This window comes from Thamnophis elegans, chromosome 1, assembly GCF_009769535.1.
Source record: "Thamnophis elegans isolate rThaEle1 chromosome 1, rThaEle1.pri, whole genome shotgun sequence".
Taxonomy (NCBI): domain Eukaryota; kingdom Metazoa; phylum Chordata; class Lepidosauria; order Squamata; family Colubridae; genus Thamnophis; species Thamnophis elegans.
Window position 1 is genome coordinate 154,783,331 of NC_045541.1, and position 27,128 is coordinate 154,810,458.

Sequence of the window (27,128 nt, forward strand, 5' to 3'; positions counted from 1 at the left end):
TTTCGGATGGCTGTGCTGTGTAACAGAAAATTGTCTTTCCTTTTCATTAGCTCTTAGTTGACCTGGCATTTGGTCACACTGGCATTATTTGAGGAGATATATGGAGCTGAAGACCTCCCAGGAACATTAGGAAAACAAGCACATATTAGTAATGCAATATAATGAACACAGGCAATCCCACCCATTATTTTTAAATGGATACTGAGAAGAGGAGGCTCTTGATTTTGTTTTCCTGATGGCTGTTTTTTTTTTTTAATCAGCAGTTCCCGACCTCAACACGGATGCCTTGGAGGGTTAGTAACCATCCATTCTGTATCAATGCACATACTAAAAACTTCGGAGGGACTGAGCAACGCTCAGTGCTTCTGATAGCAGGCAGCTTGGCTTTTGTTGACAACCCTCCAAGTAAAAAGATTTAATGCATCCCTCTGAATGTGAATGGGATTGTGCCCTACTGACATTAGATATCTTGCCTCCAGGAGATCAAAGCCGGATGCTGTGGGTTTGCGTTAGTGTCACCTTCATGACTACACAGAGTAATTGAGCATGACAAGAACTAGATCATAATATGGAGGGAGAAGGGAGGGAATAGAAGGTCAGAAAGATATGCGGATGTCTCTGGCTCTGCACATTGTTAAAAAAAAACATCTGAGCTCCCTCTCTTTCTTTCCATTGCAGGTAGTCCTCGACTTACAACGGTTTGTTTAGTGACCACTCAAAGTTACAATAGCACTGAAAATAGTGACGTATGACCATTTTTCACACTTATGACCATTGAAGCATCCCCATGGTCATGTGATTTATATTTGGATGCTTGACAACTGGTTCATATTTATGATGTTGCAGTGTCCTGGGGTCATATGATCACCTTTTGTGACCTTCTGACAAGCAAAGTCAAAGGAAAAGCCGGATTCACTTAACAATGGTATTTCTGATTTAACAACGGCAGTTGATTCACTTTACAAATGTGGCAATGGGGCCACATGTAAAATGGGGCAAAACTCACTTAACAAATTTCTTATTTCGCCACATAAATTTTTGGGTCAATTGTGGTCGTAGTTTTAGGGTATTCAAAGTTTCGAAGGTAGAGGGAACAGGAGATGGAGATAGAAAAGAACTGAAGAAATTTGCTGAGTCACAGTTCTTCAGCACAGGGTTTATCAGGCTAAATTAGGCAAATTCAAGTTAACAAATTGGTATGCTTTTTAATTCCTCTTCAGTGAGCTGGTTTACACATCTGGATGTATCCTTTCCTATCCTGGTGCTCTTCTGATGTCCAGCTTGTAATGGCCTTGGTGGCTGAGAACTGTGGAAACTTTGCCATGGGCCCAGAGGGTTCACCATTGGGGAAGGCATCACTATTGTCCTAATTCATTTTGTCCTAAAGCCAAATTCTTGAGTTACCGACTTATTTCTTCCAAGCAGGAAAGCAAACGTGAGATTAGTCCCTGAGCCATTTTTGCCTTGTTCCCATCTTCCATTGAGCACGTTCATTGGTCTTTCCCTTTGTTACTTGCTCCGTCAATGAACCAGCCCTGGATGTTTATAGATCTATAATGGAGTGTATGGTGCATCATAATCTGGATGTCTCCGTGGCACGACAAAACCGCGGTCCACTAAAGCGCGCCCGATTAAACCGCGTCGCTGACGTCATCAGCAGCGCGACAACAGCGACCGCGGAGAAAAAAGGGCGCTTTAAAAAGTGCTTTGAAAGCAAGCCGATTCAAGTTAAGGTAAGGGTTAGGTTTAGGTTTAGGTTTAGGTTAAGGGTTAGGTTTAGGGTTAGGTTAAGGGTTGGGTTAGGTTTAGGTTAAGGGTTAGGGTTAGGTTTAGCGTTAGGTCAAGGGTTAGGTTTAGGGTTAGGTTAAGGGTTAGGTTTAGGGTTAGGTTTAGGGGGGTTAGGTTTAGGTTTAGGGGTTAATTTTAGCTTTAGCATTCACAGCGTGCTTTTTTCGTCACGCTGTGATGATGTCAGGTACGTGGTTTCGTCGAGCGCGCTTTAGTCGAACGCGGTTTTGTGGTGGAACCGGATGTCTCTAGTGTGCTGTGGCTGCAGACATCACAGGATTTCAAAAATGATTGTTTGAGGTACTTCACAACGTGTTTTTGTGATAGGGCTCTGTAGAGTTTTCACTGAACATCCTACTGCAAACAGACCCCATATAGAGAATGTGTTATTTTGGCACAGATAAATATTTGCACTCGCTTATAGGTCCCCAAAACAGTTATACTTATTTATTTTCCACTTATTATTTTTATTACTTTGACTATAAATTTACAGAGTGAAGTAATTAACTCGCTGATGGGTGACAGAAAACCTTGTAATTTTTCCAGGGCTGAGTTATATCTGTCGTCAATGTCACCATTGTGGATAAAAATTACAGCATTATGACACCTTTCTTCAAAACCAATTCCTTTGTAGTCCCCTATTCTTCTAATAACACTTAGATATTGTTAATATTTAAAATCTGTCCATCTTTCCTATTGTACAATTAAGTTATTAAATTTTAAAATTCAGGCTTGCATTTTGGGGTTTTTTATTTGAAATTTGAATATTTTAAACACAAAAGCCTCCAAACTGAAATCATCTGAACTGTCAGCAATCAAAAATTGTCCCGTAGAATTAAATCTATCAGATGCCCAAAACTACAAATGGCAATCAACTTTGTGTGATTATTCTGGGCCAACCTATAATATTAAACATTACATGAATTAGAAATCAAATCCTTGACAACTATTCAAGAATTCAGTCAGTATCTGCAAAAGGTTCAACATTTTAAAAAGAAAATGCTAAACTCAGTTCACCTCTCAATTGTAGAATATAAATAAAAATGGTTGTCTAGAAAAAGATGAACACTATAGTTAGCAAAAAACGTAAGGAAGGCGAAATCTCTAAAGTGTTGGGTTTTAAAAATAAAATCTTTTATTAAAGAAGCCTGCAAAAAAATCAAGAAGAGGGATGAGAAAGTAAAGCAAAGAGGGCAAATTGTGAGGAACACAGATTCCTTTGATAATATCTTTGTTCTGACTGCATCAGATGTTGCTTCACTGTATTACCAAGTAAACACTTAAAGTTTTTTGTCCATTTTTAAAACATTGATTTCCCCTTCTTTCATGCCAACTTTTTCAAGCATGCAATTAATAGCACCAGGTGCAACGGTTCCATTCAACTTGTGCCAGATCTATATAATCAGGACTCATCCTCAACACTTCTTTGTGGATGTCTCCAGATGCTTGCTGTCACATTATCTCTGCCAGAGAACAGGCACAAAGGGAAGGTAATAGAATGTGGCCGGTTCACAAAAGATTTTGCACTCCCCTGCCTCAATCCCCTCCCTTTTGCTTCCCCAGGTGACTTTAACTAATCAATGACTAAATAAATAAATAAGCAGCAACAATGACAATAATTTTAATGGAGGGAAACCTGACAGAAAGCCAGGTTTCTTTCTAGTGTTTTGCCCAACTGTGCAATTAACTGTTGAAATTCACTCTGCTTAACCTGACACAAAACAATCAGATGATGACAGGTACCAACACATGACTTAGCTTCTGCCTATGCCTTGGATTTTATTTTTATGGATAAGGATAGCCCAACTTTTCATGCAACCCCCACCCCACCCCACTGTTGGGGTGAATAAACATGACTGCAGGTAGAAATAGGTTCTTTGCTGTTAGGAGGGAGAAGTTAAATACATGCTGTATTTAAGCGAGACATGGCATCCAGTGTTTTTTTCCTGTGAGCTAGAAGGCAATGGCATTCAGTTAAGGTGGTCATGGGTATCTTTATGATGCAGCAAATAAGTGATTGAGGACAAAGATGACAGAAAAGTCTGAAATTATGTGTGGTACGGAAGAAGGGATGGAGTGTCATTTTCTATTTCTCACCTAAATAATAGAACTCAAATCATTGGGTGAAACTGGCTGGCACAAAAAAAAATTGCCCTTTCCTAATCAATGTTAGCCTAATCCTAGATTTCTATTTCTGGCCCAGGAAGAAGTTGAAGGGAAGAGATGGGGTCCATCTGTGCTAACTTTCTCTGATCTTGAGATTCAAAGAATTGCAATCTCAAAGCTTCTGGATGAGCCAGATTAAAGAAGGTGGATCTGTGCAATAAGGACAACTGTCCATGTATATAAAGATGAGGAATAGCTGACATTCCTCCTCCTTCCTTTGCTGAAGGTGGGTCATGAACCTGTCCTCAATGGTTCTAATTTATGTAGCCACCCCTCTCACAAACACGACTCTGGGCTGTACAACACAAACAGTTAAAACCATCTAAATGTCAGGGTTCCAAGTAACACCCCTAATGAAAGAAGACTCCGAGGCTTGAGGTTCCTCAAAGTTCCATTTTATTAGAGATGTCATATTGGCACATCTGGGAAAACCCAAATCTGAAAGGTTCCAGGTTTTCCCCACCCAAACGAAAGCTCGTCCCTGTCCAGCACTCACATGTCCATCACATGTCCAATCAGGCACCATCCCAACTGGAGATGCCTCCCAGTCACACCACTCCAGGTGCAAGGCAAGATGTCCTTGACTCTCTGAGAAACGCATGTTATTTTGACTATATATCTTCGATACTCCATATAATCTTCCCTCCCAATTTCCCACAACATTATATGTGGCAGGTCTGAAGGCCCAATGCAAAAGATGGCTTCCAGGCCTGACACTAAAAACAATAAAAAAAAAATCAAACAAATATATAAAACATCTATGGAGTTTCTTGGTCATCCAGGTCATGGTTGTCCCAAAGGTGTTTTTTCAAGAGGTAACTGGACTTTCTGTTTTTTCTTTGAAGATGTTTCGCTTCTCATCCAAGCTCTGAGCTGAGCTGAAGAAGCTTCTTGGATGAGAAGCGAAATGTCTTCAAAGAAAAATCAGAAAGTCCAGTTGCCTCTTGAACAAACCACCTTTGGGAAAACAGGTAAAACCCAATAGAACTTGTGAAAAAGATCTTGGAATAGAAATTGTATGCAAAATTAAACATGAGCCAGAAGTCTGATAACTGCAAAAAAGACAAATACCATATAAATAAGCCATACAAATAGAAGACTACTTTCCAAATCACAGGAATTAACAATTTCATTTCATTCTGTTCTGACAAGATCCGAGTTCAAGCACTGTTATCTAATTCTTGGCATCTCATTTTATAAAGAGTGAAAACAAGTTCAGAAAAGGGTAATGAGGATGATTAAGACTTGAAATTTACAAAGAGACATGAAAGGAGCTGCTTATTTCAGCCTTGAGAAAAGTCAATTGAGGAGAATGTGAGAGCACTTTTGTAAATACCTGAATGGATGTCACATAAAAGGCCAGGGCTGGTTCTCATTTCTGAATGAGGGACATAGAATAATAGTTTTAAGTAACTGGAAGGCAGATTCCAATTGAAGAGCAATTTGATAATGAAACTAAATATCAAGATGGCATGTCCCTTTCATCAGATGCATTCAAGCAGAGACTAGATGGCCTTTTATTTTGGAACTTCTAAATTTGGATCCCTGCATGGAGCATTAGCCTGAACTGATGATCCAGATGGCCTTTCCAATTATGATTCTAAACTATTTCTGCCTACTCCTGGCAGATGGCCAGTCACTTCCTATTTAAACCACTCAGAAACAGGGTGTCCACTACTATTCCAGGCAGATGGTTCCACTGCTTAACAATTTTTATTATCAGGAGACAACTTCTGATATTCGGTATGAACTTTCCTTCGTGTTAAAACCCACCGAACCTTGCCCTACTGTTTCAACAGAGACCTTTTTGTATGTAAAAACATTTGGATATTTATAGTGTTTTGTATCATCCCTCAGCCTTCCTTCTATAAGCTACATGTGCCCAATGTTTTGCTCACACGATTTGATTTTCATACACCCCAACCCTGTTGTAGTTCTTCTCTGAACCTTCTCCAGCTTTATCATGTTCTTTTTTGAAATCTGATGCCCAGAACTGGACCCAGTACTCCAACTGCAGTCTAACTAGTGCAGGATACAATGAAGCTAGTATCTCTTTAGTCAGTATATAATGCTTCTTTCAATGCACTTTTAAATGACTCTTCACTTTTAACTGTAGCATCAAACGACTTACTCATGTTTACTGACATCCAGTAGTTTTCCTTGATCTTGTTTACATGCACTGCTGTCAAGTTACATCTCCATAATATTGCATCTGTGTGTATGATTTTCCGTAACCATTTGCCTTACTAGGCATCATGGAGCATCATACAGTTGAGTATGGTTTAATATGTATACTTGCTGAAATCATTTTGAATTGTAATTCTGTTCTCTAATCACTCTAGCTTGGCATCTTCTGCAACTTTAAAAAGTCTCCTGTCCATTCTGCCCTTTGGACAGCCTATCAAAATGTTAAACAGAATGAGGTAAAAGATGGAAACTTGAGGACCCAATTCAATACCCTCCTCCATGTTGGTGCACAACGCTTTATGAAATGTTTGTTCAGCCCATCATGAATCTGTGATTTACCCATCAGTCCATCTTGTCTATAAAGATATCACACGAGACTGTCATAATACTTTATTGAGATCAAGGTATGCAACATCCCTAGCATCCCTTTGGTGTTCTATACCAAACCAGCAATTTTGTCTACATAATGTTCATCCAGTTTTCCAACCTTTCTGGATGAAACAGATTACCGTATATATACTCTTCTTTTGGATTTCACTACAAGACGTAGTATTGATACTGCATCAATAGCACTTACCAATGACTTCTGGTAGGAGAATGGGAATAATGCCGCCACTGGATCCTCTGGATCCCTCAGCAACTTTCAAACTCAGCAACAATGGTATGCTTCCAGACTGACAGCAGGGTCAGTGGAGAGGTGGCATTCTGATGATTCCCTTCACTGCAGCTGATTCAATTTAATATTAATGGGGGAAGAGGTCAAACCCCAAAGCTTATAAAGGGCCTCAGGGCCTGATGCTCTCGCTCCTCCTCTTTAACAACTGAGACTGTTGAGGGAGGCCAGCCATTGGTTTGGAGTTGGGCATCAAGTTGGTTGTTTCCCCAAGCGTGGGCTAGGTTGTTTGAGGAGATCTCCCTTCAATGGCGGATGAAAGGCACTTGTGGTGATATTTTTATAGTTTTTGTTATAGCTTTTGTATCCCTTGCCATGACAAAGCATATGATCTGCTTTTCTTATATGATTTTTGCCAGGAATATGTTGATGGAAAGTCACAGGTTTTCTTTTTTCCCCATGGGGAAAAAGAAAAATGAATTATTTCACAGAATGTCTAACTTCATTTATTACACTTCCCAACTTCCCATTTACAGTGGGCCACTTCAGTAGAGTGCTGACACCTGCTGAAATAACCAGAAATACTGAATTAAGCAAAAGACTGCACTCTTCCCCCCCCCCCCCCAAAAATCCTTGTTTCATTTGAGGGCAATCATGAAAAACCAGGGAAGTTTGCAAGGGACCCCTGATAAGGAAGGAAGGTCTCCATTCCAGGGTCAGTTTCCCTAGAAGTATGCTCCCTGGAATATGCTTGGAAAAGGAGAAATGTTGGGGTACTTAATAGTGTGGAACTAAATCATACTTACTATATTATTTATGACTTTTGTAAAACAAACTCAAATACGCCCTCCTCCCCCAAAATAAGGAATGATGGGAGTATCATTGTTTAAGGGTACTTAACACAGAATTGTCTTAAATTACCTTAAATTTATCGGTTCTCAAAAGTCTCCATTTAAACTATACCAGAAATTTAATGCTGTGAAAAATACTATATAGAGAACAAGATGCATAGAAAGAAAAGGCAAAAGTTGGGACCATTGTTTTATTTTATTTCATCAGCAGACAGGCATCCACTCTTTCACCTCTGGCTAGGGAAATAAATACTGTAGCACACAATTCTTTAAACTATGCTGGACTACCCCTGAGGTGTTCAGACATTTCTAGCATTTAAAAAAGTTGCAAAAATGAAAAAAAAAAACACACACACGTTTTTATTTTTTGCAGTTTGGTGAACAAGAATAACCTTACTAAAATTTGTAATCCATGGATTATATGAATTTAATTTCACTTTAATACGTAAAATTGCTGTGTAATAATAAAGTCTAGTAACACAGTGCCTTGACCCCATTAAAGAGTCAAGCGTAGTTAGGCCAATGTACAACTGCTGTACCTCTTTTCTGTCAATTCATACTTTTATGAACGATGGTAAACAATAGCAGAATAACTGTTCTCATCTTTCTTTTAAGACGTTGCATCAACACCAAATTTTAAACATGTGCTATTATTACAATTAATAATATTAATCATATGGCTTTCCATTTGAGAATTTTAAAAACTTGTTTCTGATCTGAGTTTTTGCCACCTTTTACATATGTGTATACTTCAATATACACAAAAAATAATGATCTGAGTTTTGTTTCTAACTCTAAAACCAACCCATTCTTGTTAATTGATTAGTACTTCAAATATAGCCTCTTAATTAGGTGTATACGGTTATACTTAACAATTTTATTGCCTGAACTCAACAAAACTGTATTTTAAGCATTTAATGTAGGTAGATGAGGGACTGCTGCTTTACCTAAGCTGCTCTAAATTTATAAATACAAATAGTGCTTATGTTTTCTTCATTCATGCTTCAAAGGAATAGAAACTGAATACAATGATATTAAACAACCAAACAAGAGAAATAAAATATTTGTGATTATAATAATAACAATCCTTAGACATTACTTTTTCAACATTTCCTAACTGCAATAGTTTTAAGGCTCTATATACAAACAAATGTATATCTGAAAATTAGGGAAAGAGGGATATAAACGTGAGTTGTACATTGCTTCCTATAAAAAGGTATGTTTTACACCTTTTAAAAAACACTAGCTACATTGTTACTATCTATTTATATATTTTGTTGATTTTCCTTTGGAGGGGCATCAGTTGGCTGAAAGTTTAAAGAAATACATAATGATCATGCAATATCCTCAACTGAAAAAAACAAAAAGAAAATACAAGGTGCGTAAAACAGTAGTTCTGCAAACACATAATCAAGTTATCTTGTTTTCAGTAGAGGAAAATTCAAGTCAAATTAGTTTTATTATTTCATTTTTTTTTAAAGCAAATTAAACTCAACAATTAAATATTCTGAATCTATGCACTTCAAATCACACCTACTGTTCAGTCAAAATAAAATTGTCAGGCTCTCTGACAAATTAGTTTTCGTTAAGAAGCAAGTATACACTATGCTCATAGAATGCTATCAAACTAAAATCTTGAAATAAAACTCAGGTAACAAGATCATTCTGTTTCTCAAAGCATATTATGCCCACTAATTAGAAAATAAACTCCATTTGTGCCTCGGGCACAGTCAAGAGTTCTTCCCATTTCATAAATGGGCAACTGTTTTAATAAAAATATTTATCAACATGACACTTTATTTATGAACATTTCAGAAGACAAAAGGAAAGAGAAAGAGTTACACATTTCTTGTTAAATTTCTTGTTAAATCAAGCTTTATTGATAAAATGGAATTAAAAGAATTTTTACTTGGAACAGCAGCCAATCCAGCCAATCAGGCTAATAAAATGGTGCATGCTCCTACTAAATATAGAAAGATACCATCTCTTAACATAATTGATACTTAATTGAAGGTAAAAGTTTTCTCTAAAAAAAGGTGCAATTCACAAAAGTTTTTAGCTCCCATGATCTATTTAATAGCCATCTTGTAAAGTTGGTGAACTTTTCTTCTTTTGCTGAAATCTTTCACACATTTCAGTGGGACTTTTAGATCTGCCATAATTTTAAGATAAAAAAACAATTAAAGTCTGAAGGAAAATTAACTGTGTTCCAGTTATTTTCCATATTACAGTTACAATAATCTGCTTTTATTATCAAATTTCCTTTACAAAATTTTCATGCACCTCCTGAGTATTTTACTGGCTAGGTTGCTACTCCCAGCAATCCAGAATCACAAAAACAAAGAGAAAGAGCTAGAGTACTGTTGCGTTAAACAACAAACCAAGCCTTTCATTTACGATGTAAAACAGCTCATTATGAAATAAGCATTCTGGACAACCACAACTGCACTTTACAAAACAAAATCATACAACATAAAATTGCTTGGAGTCCAATTTACAGCATCATAGTTTCAGTATCACTTTTACAGAAGTTTGCTTCACACACAAAAACAAGATTATTCCTGGGATAAGTGTTGAACTGCTGTTTTCTGATGTATTCACTAATACCAACATCACTTCCCTTCAAGCATGTATGAAATGGATGCTAAGAAGGATCATTGTTGGTTGGGTAAGTTTTTCCATTAGGAGAATTGGTGCTAATTCCACAGCTTAGATGGCATTTTACCACATATCATCAGTTGTTGCAGAGTCCTTTAAGAAAAGAGAACAAACCCTTTAAAGTCTGGAGCGCCCAAAATTACAGCAATTTCTGGATAATCCAGACTGAAAAGGGTGGTAGATATGTCCATAATTTTAGGATTTTGATTTTCTTTTCTTTACTCTGGGACAAATTATAAATTTAACAAAACACAAGATAAAAGTTATTGAGAGCAAACATCACCCTTAAATAACTAACTCCAAAGCACAGTATGTTTTCTGTCAGCGAATTATAGCTGGTCATTTAACTTAAAAGCAATAAAATCTTCCAAGATATTTCAGTTTAGTACTTTATTAAGCTTAAACATTGTGAAAAGAATATTTTAGTGAATACAATTTATACTAACAAAGTAAAATTAATGACTGAATAATAAAGTAATTTTTCAGTCAGAATTAATAAGGGAAAACTGCTAGGTGGTGCCAATACTCACAGCTTCATCATTCCGATAAGGATTCAGTCTGTTATAAATGGCTTCAATCACACTCCGTCTAAATCAGGTAAAGAAAAACCGAAATAAAACAAATTTTAAAGGACAGTAATTCCTAGTAGTCAAACATGATTTTTTAAAGTTTTAAAATAGAAACATCATTATCATTACCAATATGACTAGTTTTATTAACAAATCACACATAATATTTGAGCCAAATGGAATTCAAAGTGGCATCAAAAATTCCAGAGTATTAAAATAAAATAAGAACATGACCTTAAAAACAAACGAAGAAAAAAAGAAACTGTGGAGCTATTTGGTAACTTAAAATAACGGCAGGACCAAACAATAGCTTAATTAAGAAAGACATTGAATTATCTTCGTGCAACACACTAGCTGAACTCGGAAATGAACATATAACCATCAGGTCATATAATGCCAAAGGTTCTACTAATTGTCTAGTTGACAATATTTTAACTTCATACCACATTTTGATGTAAATTTCACACACAGCTGAATGTATTATCTCTTTTAAAGTTATATTCCCTAGACAATAAAATTTTGGATGCCATTAATTCATTTTATTTGAAATAAGACCATTTATAAATTAATATCACTTAATCAGCTGATACTGATGTCTTTTATTTTTAGCATTTAGTATGCAACTGAGCAGGAGCAGCAAATTTATAATGATCTGAATTCAATCCCTTTTAAAACAACACAAACTATTTCAATGTCAAAACCCCATTTCAAGTTCAAAAAAAAAAAAAAAAGAGAAAGGTCATTTTGAGCTTTGGGAAGATGGTTTAATCTTGAAAGAAGCCCGCCTCAAATTGGAAATATATTGCTTCAAGTTTAAAATACACCCAAAATACTTGAAATGCTCTGGCTTCATACTCAAAATGATTGTTTCATGCTAATTTCAAACTCAAAAGGATGCATTTTTTTAAAATATATATACATTTTTTCTTTAATATACATAAGTGAAAAGGATGCATTTTGAGCACGAAGCATTTTGCAATTTATATTAGTTTCACCTCATCATTTGTATTAACATTTGAAAGAGATTGTGATTATAGATGGATGTTATTGAAAATATTTTATCACCCTTAAGGCAGATTTTATGAAATGTATATACCTTGTTTAAACTCAAAAGCATATTTACCCTGGTGCAAACTTACTTGCTTGCCAATTCACCCCCAGGTGGAAGATTTGGGATGCTCTCGGTTTGCAATGTACGCATGACGTGGACTAAGTCTGGTACTCCTTCACCCTGCTTCTTTATGATCTCTGGGAATCAGAAGTTATCTTCTTGTAAATTCAGTTCAATCACAATTAGAAAACATTGCAACATTTAGTTTAATCAAAGACAATTCAAGGTTTCAAAAGTTTTGCCTTTTTAATGATTTTGCCCTAGGAAATTTGAGCAGAAATGCAGCTCACAGATACTCTACCTTTTCATAATATCCCTGATTCTGTTTATTTTTCATTCAAAAATAGATAGAAGTTTGTAATGTATTTATTAAATAATTACATAAAAATATCAGTATTCTAGCACCCCTGAATACTGACATGTTAATGATTGGAATTACCAGAAGAAAAGAGATCACTTCTTTACTGATACGTTCAATTAGCATTTTTAATCAATAACGTTCAAATTCCAGCATGATTGGAGACTGTTTTATAAACTAGTCTTTATTTTAATAAACTAAAATTTTTAAAAAATCATACAGTTCAGTGCATGTTAACTTTGAAAAAAAGAATTATAAAATAATGGAAGTTACACCAAACTCAAATTCCTATGCTCGTTATATAAAATGTACTACCGTGTTTTTCGGAGTATAAGACGCACCAAGGTTTTGAAGAGGCATTTTTTTTTTAAAAAAGGAGGTAGGTAGATAGAGGGATAGAGAGGGAGAGAAAGAAATACAGTAGGTAGGTAGGGAGAGTGAGTGAGTAGGTAGGTAGAGGGAGAGAGAGAGAGAAATACAGTAGGTAGGTGGGAGAGAGTAGGTAGGTAGATGTTTCCAGGTGTATTTATCCATGTGATGGAGAAGAAAATTGCTGACAACCCAAGACTTGTTTCTGCTGGCACAGCACTTGATCAATGTAATTCTCATCCATCACTCTAACTAAAAAGCTTTCCAAAAGAAAAAAAAGTTTTTGCATTCTGCAAACCTCCCAAAACGACCAGATTTTCGCAAAAACAGGGCTGTTTTTTTTTCCAAATAAAAAACATGTGGGGGGGCCCTTGCAGAGTGCTTCTGGGGCAAAAAAGAGCCAAAAAATGGCCCCTTTTCACAAAAATGGGCCTGTTTTTTTGCCAAAAAAAATTGCATGCATGGCCTTATGGAGGCTAATAGAGTGCTGCTGGGGGCTGGGGGGGGGAACTGCCCATTTTTTGCTCATGTCTGCCTTCCCCATCCCCCAGGAGCTGTCTGAAAGCTTCCATAAGGGTTTGCACAGCCATTTTGGTGAAAGGGGCAGGGCTTTGGGAGGCAAAAAAAATCTGTATTCGATGTATAAGATGCACCCAGATTTTCAGGTTTTTTTTTTGAGGAAAAAAGGTGCGTCTTATACTCTGAAAAATACGGTAACTACCAAGAAACTGTTTAATTACAACAATTAAACAATACAGTTTAAACAATATTTGAACTCTAAGACCTATAACACTTTCAATCTACTGTCGGTGAATAATCAAAGCTGCACATTTCATAGATATCTTTTTTCAGAATATTAATAACTAATCTAAAATAATTTCTGCTCTTCTGCTTCAATATTCAGAAAATCAAGAAAAATTATAAAAAATAATTTTAAAAATAATTTTTACCAGTAATGTTTCTATTACATGGTAGCTAATCCTCTAAGATACAGTTCAAGGTATTTCTGAGATTACCTATTAGAGATTCCTTAACTGGATACCACACACACATGCTCTCTTTCTCATAGATAATGCAGATCTGTGGGTAGTCCTTGACTTACAATTGGTCACTTAATAACTATCCAATTATGATGGGCCACTCCACAGCTACTTATAACACATTTTCAAAATTACAATGGCCTCACAGACATTCCTGTGGTCACATGAACACATTTTGAGTGCTTGGCAATCACCTCTTCTTTATAATACATTTCCACATGACTGCAACTGCTACATCTTTTGCTGGTTTCTGGCATTTATTTCTGGTTTCTGATAAAAAAAACGCTCATGGGGAAAATAGATGCATTTAATAACCACTGCAAAAGTGCTAAAAAAAATGGGTCCAGTCATATTATGCTTCAATGTACAACCATAGTTCCAGGCTCAATTACAATCATAAGTTAAGGACTGCCTGTACAAACCATTAAAAAGATTACAATTTTTATTTGTGAATATTTGCTTTGATTTGTGATATAATTGCATGAAACATTTCTGCAAATAACAATGTGTATGCAATATTTATGTTCAATTGTTTATAAAATAAGAAAAAGTAAGTAGTAAGAGAAGAAGTTTGGACACCATTTCCATCAGTACTTTGTTACATCCCCTTTGGCAAAAATAACTGCTTCTAAACATTTTTTGTAATTAGCATATTTTTGTTTCTGCTATTTCTTCCCATTCTTCCTTGAAAAATTTTAATAAATTCCTCAGTTTCTTAGCGCACACTGCATCTTTGAAATCTCCCTCAAAATTTTCAATAATATTCAAGTCTGGGGACTGTGAAGTCTATACCAAAATCTTTAACATTCTTTCCTGTAAGTATTGTCAAGGTTGATTTAGAGGATTATCTTGGATCACTGATGTTGACATATCCAATCTCTTTTCAGCTTCAATTTGTTGACTAATTGGGACATTTTCTTCTATAATGTTTTGCTTTTTACTTAAACCCATTGTTGCTTTCATTTGCATAGTATTTCCTGTGCTACCTATATCCATTCAACTTAAAAACATAAGTCACTGCTGTGCTTAATGGATAGCAAGGTGTTTTTCCCCCAGCAAATACTTCCCCCCCAAAAAAACTGTTAACTGTTTTTGTTTAATCAATCCAGAGCACTTTGCTTAAAAACATTTCACACTGATCTTTTGCATACTTTGAACTGCAACTTATGTGATGCATGCAAATAAAATGTTTTCACCTGGCAACTCTCCCATGCAGATCATAATTGTATTAGCAACACTGTTCAGTGGACCTGTGGAAAATTATTCAAATGACAGCTTCACTTTTCAGCATTTGTTTGCAAGGTCTGTTGATTCTGCTTTATTAGTTCTTAACTAGTTTTGAAGCTGCTCTAAGAAAGATTTGTTTTGGTTTTTCGGATCTTGCTTTCACTTGAAATGTTCCATGTAACTTTATTTATTAACCATGTTTCTGACAGTTGAAATTGCTAGCTAGAAACAGTTAGAATAGTGTTTTTTGAACTTGGCTTCAGGATGGACTTCAACTCTCAGAATTCTGTTGGCAGCCATTTTAACATCTTAAAAGTTGCCAAATATGAGAAACACTGATTTAGAGGATTTTTTTTTAAGGTTGCAACCTTATTCTATTTTTTTTTAAGTAAACTGTTTTTATTTTCAAATGCACATATATTAAAAGTAGAGAGAAAAGTATTTATATCTTTTGAAAAGTTAAAATGTCCAATGGAATGAGTCAATCACCTTTATGGGTCTTACTAACAATTTTATAATAAAGAAATCCAGAAATGAATCAGTTGGGTGTCCAAATCTCTATATCTGCCATCATAACAGTTTTCTTATTTTGAAACTGTAAACAACTGTACATAAATAGTACATGTACATTCCAATTTCTTCAAAAAATATATATTTAATAAAGTCACAGACACATGCAATCAGTCCAGGGGTGCATATGATTTTGCATGTAACTATGGATAATCAATAACATCAAATGGGTTTTTATTGGTAATTGTGGAATAGCTTTAAATCAACATATTTAACTAACCAATAGTATATTAAGTTCTTATGGTCCATAGTTTCCCAAACAGATATATGTCAACATTCCACTCAAAATAAAATAAGAAATAATTTCATAATTTTGATCTATATAAAAAAAATGAAATTTAAAAACAAGAACACAATTGATGAAATAATTTTGAAGTATATGACAGTAACTTTTTAAAAATATTCTAGCCCCATCTGTAGGCTAATACATAGCAACAACAGGAAGCATACTAGAAAATTTAAGTAATTATATAACTTTACAATAATTCTGTACAATCCTAAAATAGCAATATTTCACAATGGCCAGGAGTTGAAGAGCTGATTATAAAGCTACATTCAAGGAATTTATGCTAATGCAATGAAATCACTGGACTTCCTCTCTCAAAGAACAACTGATCTCGACACTAAGTTTTAAAAGTCAATTGTTGTGGCATAGGAAACTACTTTTTTGGAGGTGGGAGTGAGGGTAACTAATTACAGTTTCTTGGATCCTGGATGTACTGTGAGACAAATGAGAGTGAGTACAGATAGTCCTCAACTTACAACCATTTGTTTAGTGACTTTATAAAGTTATAATGGCACTGAAAATTGACATAACAGTCCTACATACTTATGATCACTGCAGCAGCCCCATGGTCATGTGATCAAAAGTCTGCCGCTTGACAACTAGAATATTTTTATGATGGTTCCGGGGCCATGTGATCATCTTTTGTGACCTTCTGACAAGCAAAGTCAATGGGGAAGCTGGATTCAATTTACAACCGTGTTACTAACTTGCACAACTGCAGTGATTAACTTAATAACTGTGGCAAGAAAGATCATAAAATGAGGCAAAACTCACTTAACTTGTTTAGCAACATAAATTTTGGGCTCAATTATGGTCGGAAATCAAGGACTACTTGTATATTTTAAAGGTGAAACTGTAGGGCCAGAATTTTAATTTCACCAACTTTTTAAAGCAAAAATGTCTACTACTGAACACAAAATAAAGAACAAAGATTTCAAAATTGTTTTATAAAGTATTTTATTGTGAATTGTGAACATCTGGTATTGGCTACACCATTCTAATGCTATGTTATCTTTTGTACAAAAATAAAGGGATTTCAATTTACCTAAACTACAGAGTTTCAGAACCTAAAGCTGTAGTACATTTGAAATACATTCTCCATTAAAATACATTTGAACTAAATAGAAATATGAACAGTCACAAATAATTTATGGCATAAATGTAACCAATTTATTGGCCTTGGTTTTATAGTATCTTGCAGCTGCTTTTTGTTAACTTAAAATACTTTCTCAAATGTAGCACAAAAAGATCACTGAAGGACAGGTGGAGCTTAGAAAAGCAATTTACAGTACCGTAATTAAATGGGCATTGTACTTTTTTTAAAAGGTTTGGGAAATACTTTATCTTTACAAATGTGAGAGAACAAGAACTTTCTGGTATCCAGAAATCTTATACCATTTTCTCAGTAAGAGGAAATCTCTCTATATAAATATACGTGTTTTACTGAAGATGGGTATTACAGCATACTTAAGTCAATAACCATCTATGAAACAAACACATGTTTAAATAGTGAAATTTTCCAGTGTAACCCCTGAAATATTACACGTGAGAATCCCACTAAACTGAAAATTTGCTCTAAGAAAATCTCCTTGAGGTCTGCAATCTCAACTGTATTTGAGGGACTTAATTTTATTAGGCTAGTCCTAGTATCTAGCATATCAGAAGAACATTTTGAAATACAATTTTAAGGAACCACACTTAGTATTAAAGTTTGAGTGTCATAAATACTGTTACGTAACTATAATTAAATGTATTCAAAATAAATATAAATGATCAGAACACAGATAAAGGCATAATTTATAATATATTATAGTAGTGTAACTCAGTCAACAAAGCAGCTTTTCAAAAAATAAATATGAATCCTAAAGTTGACTTTTTTTGAAGTTTGATCATCCTGAAAAAAAGACTACATCTAATTTTATTGTTCATTTTCCTCTTATTAAATGTTAAAAGCTTCAATTTTATTTCAATTAAACACACACACACACACGTGTGTGTGTGTGTGTGTGTTAAATGTGGTGATTTTAAATTTTAATGTTCGCCTTTTCTGGCATCTTAATAGAAATAGTATATTAAGCATATAACTGGATGAGTCAGCAGCTGTATCATTTCTTGTACCAAACAGTTTTATATTCCCAAGAATTGTGCAAAAGAGAACATAGCTATTAACCAGAATAATTATTTTTCAATAGACCAAGAGGGGCCAATACCCCGGTTTAATACATATTTCAAATTTTAACCATTCCCAGTTCAAAAACAATTATAATCTCAATTGTTCTTCAAGAGTCCTGAAGTTAGAAACCAGGCAATACTGCCTGTAATTTACAAACAGTTTTCTTTGGCACAGTTATCCCTTTTGAAATCCATCAAATTACTTTTGAACTCAAAGCAAATTCAAAGAGTAATTGGATGCTCTGTGGAAAACTAAACAGAAAACTTCAAAACAATGCAAAATGCTTATGTTGTCTTTTTAGTGTGTGTTAGAGAGAGAGAGACGGACAGAGGGAGGGAGGGAGGGAGGGAGGGAGAGAGGAAGGAAGGAAGGAAGGAAGGAAGGAAGGAAGGAAGGAAGGAAGGAAGGAAGAAAATATATGATATAACTCAGGGTTTGTTGAAATGTGTTCTATCGAAATCAAGGGGGCCACAAAAACTTGATGAGCTCCTGTGACAGATGAAGGGTAAAGCAAACAAAGTTCACCCAAATGTATACCAAAACAGTTTACTGAGTCATAACTAATCCTGTTGTTTGAAGTATTTGCATGTCAAAATCAATACTCTAAACTTAGAAGCAATTTTCTTTTAGGAAAAATAAGGTCTTCACTTGGAAGGATGGGGACCTTTTGGATTGCAGACATTGAACATAATTTTATCTCAAGATAAAGAAAACTGCCCAATGTCTGGTTGTTGTGGCGCAGTGGTTAGAATGCAGTACTGTAGACTACTTCTGCTGACTGCCACAAGTTCAAATCTCACTGGCTCAAGGTTGACAGCCTACCATCCTTCCGAGGTCAGTAAAATGAGGACCCAGATTGATGGGGGCAATATGCTGACACTGTAAACTGCTTAGAGAGGGCTGTAAAGCACTGTGAAGCGGTATATAAGTCAAAGTGCTATTGCTATTATCCAGATAATATATAGACTTTATCATAAGACACAGCTTCACTAGGTTGTCATTACATAATACTTCTTTCCACTCTTATTAATTACATTCACTTACTATGCTTGCAATATATCATATAAGCACAGACTGTGATTCTGTAGAAAAAAAATGCAGTATTAGCAATCACTATCTGAATTTCCTCCAGTGTTACATTCATGTGCTTTTAATATTACGTTTAATACTATCACATTGTGCTTTCAGGGTTTTAAAACACTTCATAAACATTATCTTAATGTAATTTTTATATCAGATATATCAGTGTTATGTTCCCCTCTTGAAAATGGGAGGGAGAGATTCAACGAAGTGTGTTTTGATTGAGCCATCTAATGAGCTAATTGTAAAGATGAGACAGGAACCAGAAGTTTCCTGATTTCTACCTTAGTCTCCTAGCCACTGTAGCACACACTGACTTATTGGTACTTCACTAAGAGAATTTTAAGATCTCAAACATTAGTAGATAGGCTTATAACTGACAGTTAGCTTTTATAACATAAAAAGGTATGAAATGTTTAACTCAAAGGTCAATAAAGCGGACAAAATTTCCCACTATTCAAACTCATAATTCCATGGTCTTAAGGTATAATTAAATCACCTTCAATTTACATTCATATAAATTAAATGTAATAAAATTTGGTCAGTACACCTATTTCAGAGGTATGATGAATTCTGACTTAATCTAATTTCACACTATGTTCGTTTTTTTAAAAGAAATGCATATTTGTCCATGTTAGTATTCTTTACAACTAGTAATTTGAATAAAAGCTTACTTCTGAACATACTTAACACCCATGTATAAAAGCACAGGATTGCACTGCACATATAAAAGGTGCTATATAAGAGATTGGCATGCATCTTTTAATGCATGATTTAAACCAAAATAAGATTTAAATCAAAATAGTTTTTGAATTCCATTGTACAAAATTGTATTAATATCAAGTTACAAGACTATGATTATGCTGTCTTGTAATTATCACACATTTGTAACAGATACTGATACATATATTTAATGAGTATTCTGTTAAATTTAATACTGTTGATAGCTAAATGCTCTTTTAATATCAATTAGAAATTGTTTGGAACCTAAATTTATTGCTGATAATGGTTCTAACAAAAATGTTGTATATGTGTTTTCCTCTATTGTAAACAGAACAGTCAAGGACCCATATTTTAATAGGATATACACATGTAACAAAAGGCAACAAAAGTACCTTTAAGTGATATGTGTCATAAATATCCCACGGCACATAAGGATTTAATTGAAAAAACAAACAAATATTTAAAACTTGGCTGTTCAGGTTTTGTTTAAAATTAAATTACTTATTTTTTTCTTAAAGATCCACCTTCTACTCTGCTTTCCAGGAACTTGTCCAGCTCTGTCTCTCTCTTCACTGCGTCCGGTAATACCTTTGGTGCATTTGGAAAACAGATCAGTATCACACTCATGTTGTCTCGGCTACCCTGAAAAGGGAAGGAAGAAATAGTTTCAGATTTTTTAAAACATTTCTAAGCACACTATTTGTAAGTCTATCAATTGTATCTTCATATTTATAGCATGACAGAAAAGGATAGTTTAAGATATGAAAGAGAACACTGTTCTATGATATTTGATTTCACATAAAAATTCATTTCAACCTAATTTATAGTTAGGAGAATATAGATATACCTATCTTATTTTTTAAACTTAAGACATAAATTGTCTCTGATGATTATCAAAGTAATTTATTCACTTGTTTCTAACTAGCTTAATAATTAGAAGAAGCCTGATTTAAGATCAATTGTTTTCTCTGGATGAAATTTAAACCAGGATCTTTCTAATTATTAAGTTAATATTTCACTCAAATTCTCCATACCGTGTTTCCCCAAAATTACGGCATGTCCTGATAATAAGGCCATGCCACATTTTTCTGATGGGCAAAAATATAAGCCCCCCCTGCAAATAAGCCCCCTGTACAACCCCCACCTCCAGCCAGGCAGAGCGCCGCTCACCAACCTAGCGTCATCCAGAAGGTGCCAAGCCGCAGGAACTTGGGGGGAGGCAAAGGTGATTGTGTTGCTTGGCACCTTTGGGATACCGCTAGGTTGGTGTGAGGCTCTGTGCCCAGCTGAAGAGGGCGGTTGCCAGGCGGCTGCTCTCTTGCGAGCTGGCTCCCAAAGAGCCAGGCACAGCCTCATGGTTAAATGGCTGAGAAGCCATGAAGCAACCACACTCACAAGCAGCCACCTGGCAAACCCTCTTTCCAGCCGGGCACAGTGCCATTCACTGATCTATGGGTATCGCCAAGCCGCGTGAGCACCTGTTCGCCGCTGCTCAGCTCCCGCGGCTTGGCACCTTCGAAATGCCAGTGAATGGCGCTCTGCACGGCTGGAGAGGGGGGTTATGCAAGCGGCTGTTCCGCTCTCTCTCACGCGCCTCCCAGCCTCATGATGCCCTGGCCCAGTTCTCTCTGCAGAGGAAGATACCTTTGCCGGCGCCGCATGGCTTTTTCTGCGGCTTCCAAACCGAGTCTCCCGGCAGTGGCCGCTCTGGGCGTATGCTCTATGGTTGTACACTCTGCTGGCAGCTGGCCCAAAACCATAGAGCGTATGCCCAGAGCAGCCAGTGTCGGAAGACTCTGTTTGGAAGCCGCAGATAAAGGTATGCGGTGGCAGCGGCTGAGGTGCCCTGGTTCTGCGGGGAGAGCTGGGCCTGGGCATTGTGAGGCTGGGAAGTGTGTGAGTGAAAGGGGAACAGCTACTCGCATAACCCCGCTCTCCAGCCATGCAGAGCGCCATTCACTGGCATTTTGAAGGTGCTAAACCGTGGGAGCCGGGCGGCGGCAAACAGGCACTCACGCGACTTGGTGATACCCCTAAGTCAGTGAATGGTGCTGTGCCCGGCTGGAAAGGGGGTTTGCTGGGGGCTGCTTGTGAGCGTGGTCACTTCATGGCTGCTGTGTTGCGCTGCTGCGACAGCGCAACACAGCCATTCAACCATGAGGCTGTGCCCGGCTCTTTGGGAGCCCGCTCGCAAGAGAGCAGCTGCTTGGCAACCCCTAAACAATAAATCCTCCCCTCATAATAAGGCCCAAGCCATATTTTGTGGGTAAAAAGAAAATAAGACCCTGTCTTATTTTCTGGAAAACATGGTATATCTCATAGATGATTTTTTAAAAAATTAGAAAAAACAAAGCAAATAATGAAGTTCAGCCCAACATAGAAATTAAATATCGCTGCACACGCCAGCAATTCTTAGTATAAAGTTGTAGCTTCCCAAAGCTCTTAAGATTTAAAAAAAAACAACAGTAAATGAACTGAAGTGATTCAGAATTCCTTATGATCTATCATACAAACAAGACCTTTGCACCATTTTTTAAAAATAAAATAAAAGTAATTTTCAAATTTCAAATAAATTAACTATCCATTTTCTACATTGTAAAATATACAAAATACAATGCAAATTCAGCACTATGTTAGCAAAGTAAGTGTAGTTTTAAGTAAACACATTATTGGCATTGTATGGTCTTAATAATGTAGAATAAAAATAACCAGGCCAATTTATTAGTTGGCAAAGTACCCCTTTCTAAATTCCACATGTGCCACAAAGGAACTCTTTCCAAGATTATATATAGCATATATAGATTTTTACCCCCATGTAAAAACCTCTAATGTAATAAAAGTGCATTTCCTATAGAACTTCTGGCTACCTTGTACAAGCAGGTGTCAACTATCTCATTACAAACTCTTTCAAGATCATCAGTGACTTCAAGCCTTGATCTGACAAATTCACACAGCTCTTCATTTCCCATAACATCCCAGATACCATCACAAGCCAATATGATGAACTGATCCTCTTCTTCTGATCTCTCAATTTCATACACTTCAGGTTCTGGAGAGACAAGCTGCTCTGTGGGGCCTTTCCCATGAACGCATTTGTAATCAAAATCCCCAAGTGCTCTAGATACAGCCAGAGATCCATTCACACGCTGAATCATCACTGAACCACCTGCATTTTGTATACGTTCTTTCTCCAGTGGATTATTTGGTTTATGATCCTGTGTAAAGAAATAAACCTTTGTATTTCTACAAAGTAAACCTCTAGAATCTCCACAGTTGATAAAGTAAGTGTGATGGGGAGAAATCAAGACTCCCACGGCTGTTGACCCGCTTCTGTCTGCACCATGTTTTTTTTCTGAGAGTAGCCTCATTTGTTCATCGATCTGCAGAAAACCTGTTCTGATTCCAGTCTTCACACTTTCCACAGATGGTGAAGCACCGCATCCTTTAAAATCATGATTGCATGTGATGTGATCCAATAAATGCTCACAGCAGTATTTGGCAACTTGGGATCCAGCATGTCCATCATACACAGCAAAAAAAGACCATCCATCAAGTCCATTGGGCAGGCCGATCACAGATGTATGTGCATCCTCCATCTCAACTCGCCAACCTTGCATGCTACTTAACCCATAGCGTAGTCCATTGCCCTGCCCTTGGGCATTGTGCTTCTCCATCTTTGGCTTGTCTAGAAAAGCTCCCATGATGTATTCTTTCAAATCTGTGGAGATAAACGTATCTGCTGTTAAACTGTCATGAGAAAGAGAGGGGGGAGGGGGATATATGTATGTATGTATGTATGTATGTATGTATGTATGTATGTATATTTATATATATATATAAAAATTTAGCCATAGGTTCCTTTATCAAAGAAAAAAGATTCTCAAAATGGAAATGTAGTAGTATAGTCCTAGTCCATTATGTTGAATCACACAATGTCAGTTGAAGCTCAACTGTTTTGCTTTTGCAGATTTATAGACTTCTGTCTTAGGCATGCTTTGTATATTTATACAAATATTTAAACTGTTACTATGGATGAGAAGGGTTTGTATTTTATTTATGTGTCTTTTAACAAAATATTTGGAGTTAGTATAAACAAAGCAAACCAAAGTTCAAACTATTCAGAAATAAACAACGGCCCTTGCATCTTTTGTTGCGCTGAATAATAATATTTTCAGATATTTGTGTAATAAAACACAAATCCAGATTCAATTAGATCAAACATGGTATCCACACTGTAAGACCTTATGGATCATTAATGTGCCTGAATATTCACAGCTGAAAAGAAAAGTCAATTTAACTGACTGATGTTAAGATTATCGCTGACTTTACAAGGCCTCAGTGATCTAATTCAGCTTTCGGTTTTTTGGCCTGTAATTCCCAGCAACCACTACCAGACAAACAATAATGATGAGAGATGTGAGAATGCTAGACTTGGGAAGACAATGTATTCTAATACTATGCCAATACTGTAATAATCAACTCTGATTTTTATAGCCCCCCCTCTGTCACTTTCATGTTCCTATAGAATTTCAGAGAGAGAAAAATTCTGTAAGAAATGCAAATGTGATTTCCTATAGAAAGGTTTATTTTTTCAACCAGAAATTAATACAAATGTTACGGAACATATTAAAGCAAAACACATCCCTTTTCAAAGGCTAGCAATTGGCATTATCCAGCCTAGCAGGTTATGTAGGGGACTTAATTTGATCCACAAAACAGATTCACCTCTACACTTGCAGATATTCTAATATATGGTACTGGAGATTGGGAGCCAATGTGAAACAGGAATGATGATTTAGCAGTTAAGATGCTGGGCCAATGATCTGGGAAGTTCCCTTAGTGACTCTGGGACATCACTCACTTGATAGCTTATGCTATCTCATAAGCAGGTCATTCTAGACAAAAACTTGGATATTTAACACTGCCCATTTTGCTACAGTGACACCAGGTGGCTAACATCATATAAAAACTATCAAGGGCCATCATATAAAAATCTAGAATAATATCAAAACAGTATTAAAAGCTATTACTAAAAAAAGCTGAAGTAAAAAACTAATTCACAATCATGCGAGCTGCATCTATAAGAAGTCCCATATGGGAGTGTGAGAAATTATTAGTTAACCCTAGGAACCTAAAAACATTCATAAAAAGTGCCCTTTTTTAATATTACACCAAAAATTCTATATATAAAATATTTCCAAGGATTGAAATGTTATCTGCTTCAAAACATACATTATGGCTAAAATATCATTTTAAAGGAATATAATCCTGTATTGAGTCATTTGATCATTAAACAGCCACAGGAAATAATTTGTAAGCTGTGTTATTTATGCAAGCATTCCTGCTCTCTGTAGCAGGGCATTCTTCATTTAATATTTTATTATTAACATACTCTGGCAAATATATCCAACAATATACAGTATATTGTATGTTATGATTTCATTATCAATTAAAAACTTTTTAACTTTCTGTGCAAAATGACTTGTAGCCTAATGAACATTTTTCATTATCTCTCTACTGGCAAAGCCTATTATTCATTTTCATCCTGCTATATCGTGGGTAAAACACGTTAAGAATTGAAGTCCTAGTTATAAATTTGGTAAGGCACAGCTCCTTAACCACAATCTCATAAATGGTTTGACTGCAGAAAACACTGTAAGCAAAATGAAAATGTGATTTAGTCTGTTGTAAACACAGTCACTGTTTACCTTCAAAAGTTTTGTAATAACTTTATCATCAAAGTCACTTAGAGATCAGGTTTAAGAGGACAGGTGCTCTTTCAGGACAGCATCCAGTTAAACAAAAAGGAATATAAATGACAGTCCTCGTAATGATAGAATGGCAGTTGGTCTTACCTGAACTGCTATTTTTGGTGCTGGAACAGGAGGGTATTAACATGCCCAATTGGCCACAAGACTGGGATGAAGCTGAAGCCACGCCTCTGTGCTCCATCCTTGACTTTCAGTTTCATCGAAGCGAGCTCTCCTGAGACCTGAAAACAAGGCACAAAGGCGAACTCCCCCCACCCCAGCTAGATTAACTAACCTAGGGCGGGAACTGGAGCCTCCTGTCCCAGCCCCGAAAATAGGAGTTCAGGTAAGACCAACTACCATATTCTGAAGCGAGGGACAGGTGGCTCCAGTAGAGGGACCTACTAAAGCTAAGTCCCATGGGCGGGAAAACTACTGATCTGCAATGACCTGCTGTAGCACCCTATGCCCGAACCCCACATCAGTCAATGCGAACGCATCCAACCTGTAATGCCGAATGAACGGCGATGATGAAGCCCACGTTGCTGCTCTGCAAATGTTGTCTATCGGAGCCTGCGAGGTCCAAGCTGCCGAGGTGGCAGCGCTCCTCGTCGAATGTTGCACAGGCAACTTCTGGGCCTCGTATGCCAGGGCAATAGCTAAGTGATCCACCGACTAATGGTGGAAGATGTAACCCTTTTACCCAGCGATGAAGGTTGGAAAGACAAAAACAGTGCCTCCGACCTCCAGAAGGAAGCCGTCCGCTTCAAGTATATACGCAGGGGCCGCCGAACATCCAGGCGGTGCCACTGCTGTTCATGTTCTCTAACCGGATCCGGACAGAAGTCCGGAAGCATAACCTCCTGGGAACAATGGAAAATAGAATTTGCCTTTGGCATAAAAACTGGATCTAACCGTAACACAACCCTGTTGTTGTGGAACACGCACAAATCCTCCCTGGAGGAAAGGACCCCCAACTCCGACACTCATGTAGTCGATGTGATAGCCACTAAAAACACCACCTTAAGTGTGAGCTTCAGGCAAACTGTCCTTAACGGCTCAAAGGGCGTGGCCATGACAGCCCGCAACACAGTAGGGAGGTTCCATGTGGGGTACCTATGGAACACTGGGGGTCGCACGTTGGATACCCCCTTAAGAAACCTCTTAACAATGGGTAATTGAGTGAGAGAAACAGGACCCTCGCCAGGTCTGTTGTTCATAAAGCTCCTCTCGTCCGGGACTTAATTTTAGACGAGAGGGCAGACCTGGCATGTATTACTGAAACCTGGCTGGGCCCAGAGGGAGGAGTCCCCCTTGTAGAGCTGTGCCCAGAAGGATTTCAGGTGCTGCATCAGCCGAGAGCCCAGGGAAGGGGTGGGGGTGTGGCCGCTGTCATCCGGGAGTCGTTAGTTCCTCGTAGGGTCCCTGCCCCGGAGATTGTCGGGTGTGAGTCTTTGCTGTTAAAGTTGGACCTCAAGGGTCAAGTGGGTCTGCTGCTAACGTACCTGCCTCCCAACAGCGTTGCAGCAGCCCTCCCCTCGCTCCTCGAGTCGGTAGCCGAGCTGGCAATTGAGTTCCCTAGGTTGATGGTCCTGGGGGACTTTAATTT

At 36.9% G+C, this 27,128-nt stretch overlaps 1 protein-coding gene across 4 annotated transcripts in view; it reads right to left on the reverse strand.

Annotated features, from left to right (window-relative positions):
• Nucleotides 1-7,942: 7,942 nt before the first annotated feature.
• The window catches only part of PPM1A (protein phosphatase, Mg2+/Mn2+ dependent 1A), a 36,417-nt gene continuing 17,231 nt past the window's right edge, over nucleotides 7,943-27,128 (reverse strand). The window contains exons 2-6 of one of the 4 annotated variants that reach the window (XM_032235840.1): nucleotides 22,637-23,487; nucleotides 20,294-20,411; nucleotides 11,972-12,080; nucleotides 10,794-10,851; nucleotides 7,943-9,757 (exon numbers count right to left, since the gene is read on the reverse strand). In XM_032235840.1, the coding sequence (XP_032091731.1) occupies nucleotides 9,752-9,757; nucleotides 10,794-10,851; nucleotides 11,972-12,080; nucleotides 20,294-20,411; nucleotides 22,637-23,470 (1,125 nt within the window). In that variant the 5' untranslated portion in view covers nucleotides 23,471-23,487 and the 3' untranslated portion in view covers nucleotides 7,943-9,751. Of the gene's footprint in view, nucleotides 10,429-10,793; nucleotides 10,852-11,971; nucleotides 12,081-19,010; nucleotides 19,049-20,293; nucleotides 20,412-22,636; nucleotides 23,488-27,128 lie in introns of those variants that run through there. The other 3 variants (XM_032235834.1, XM_032235827.1, XM_032235846.1) reach the window with 3 other exon arrangements.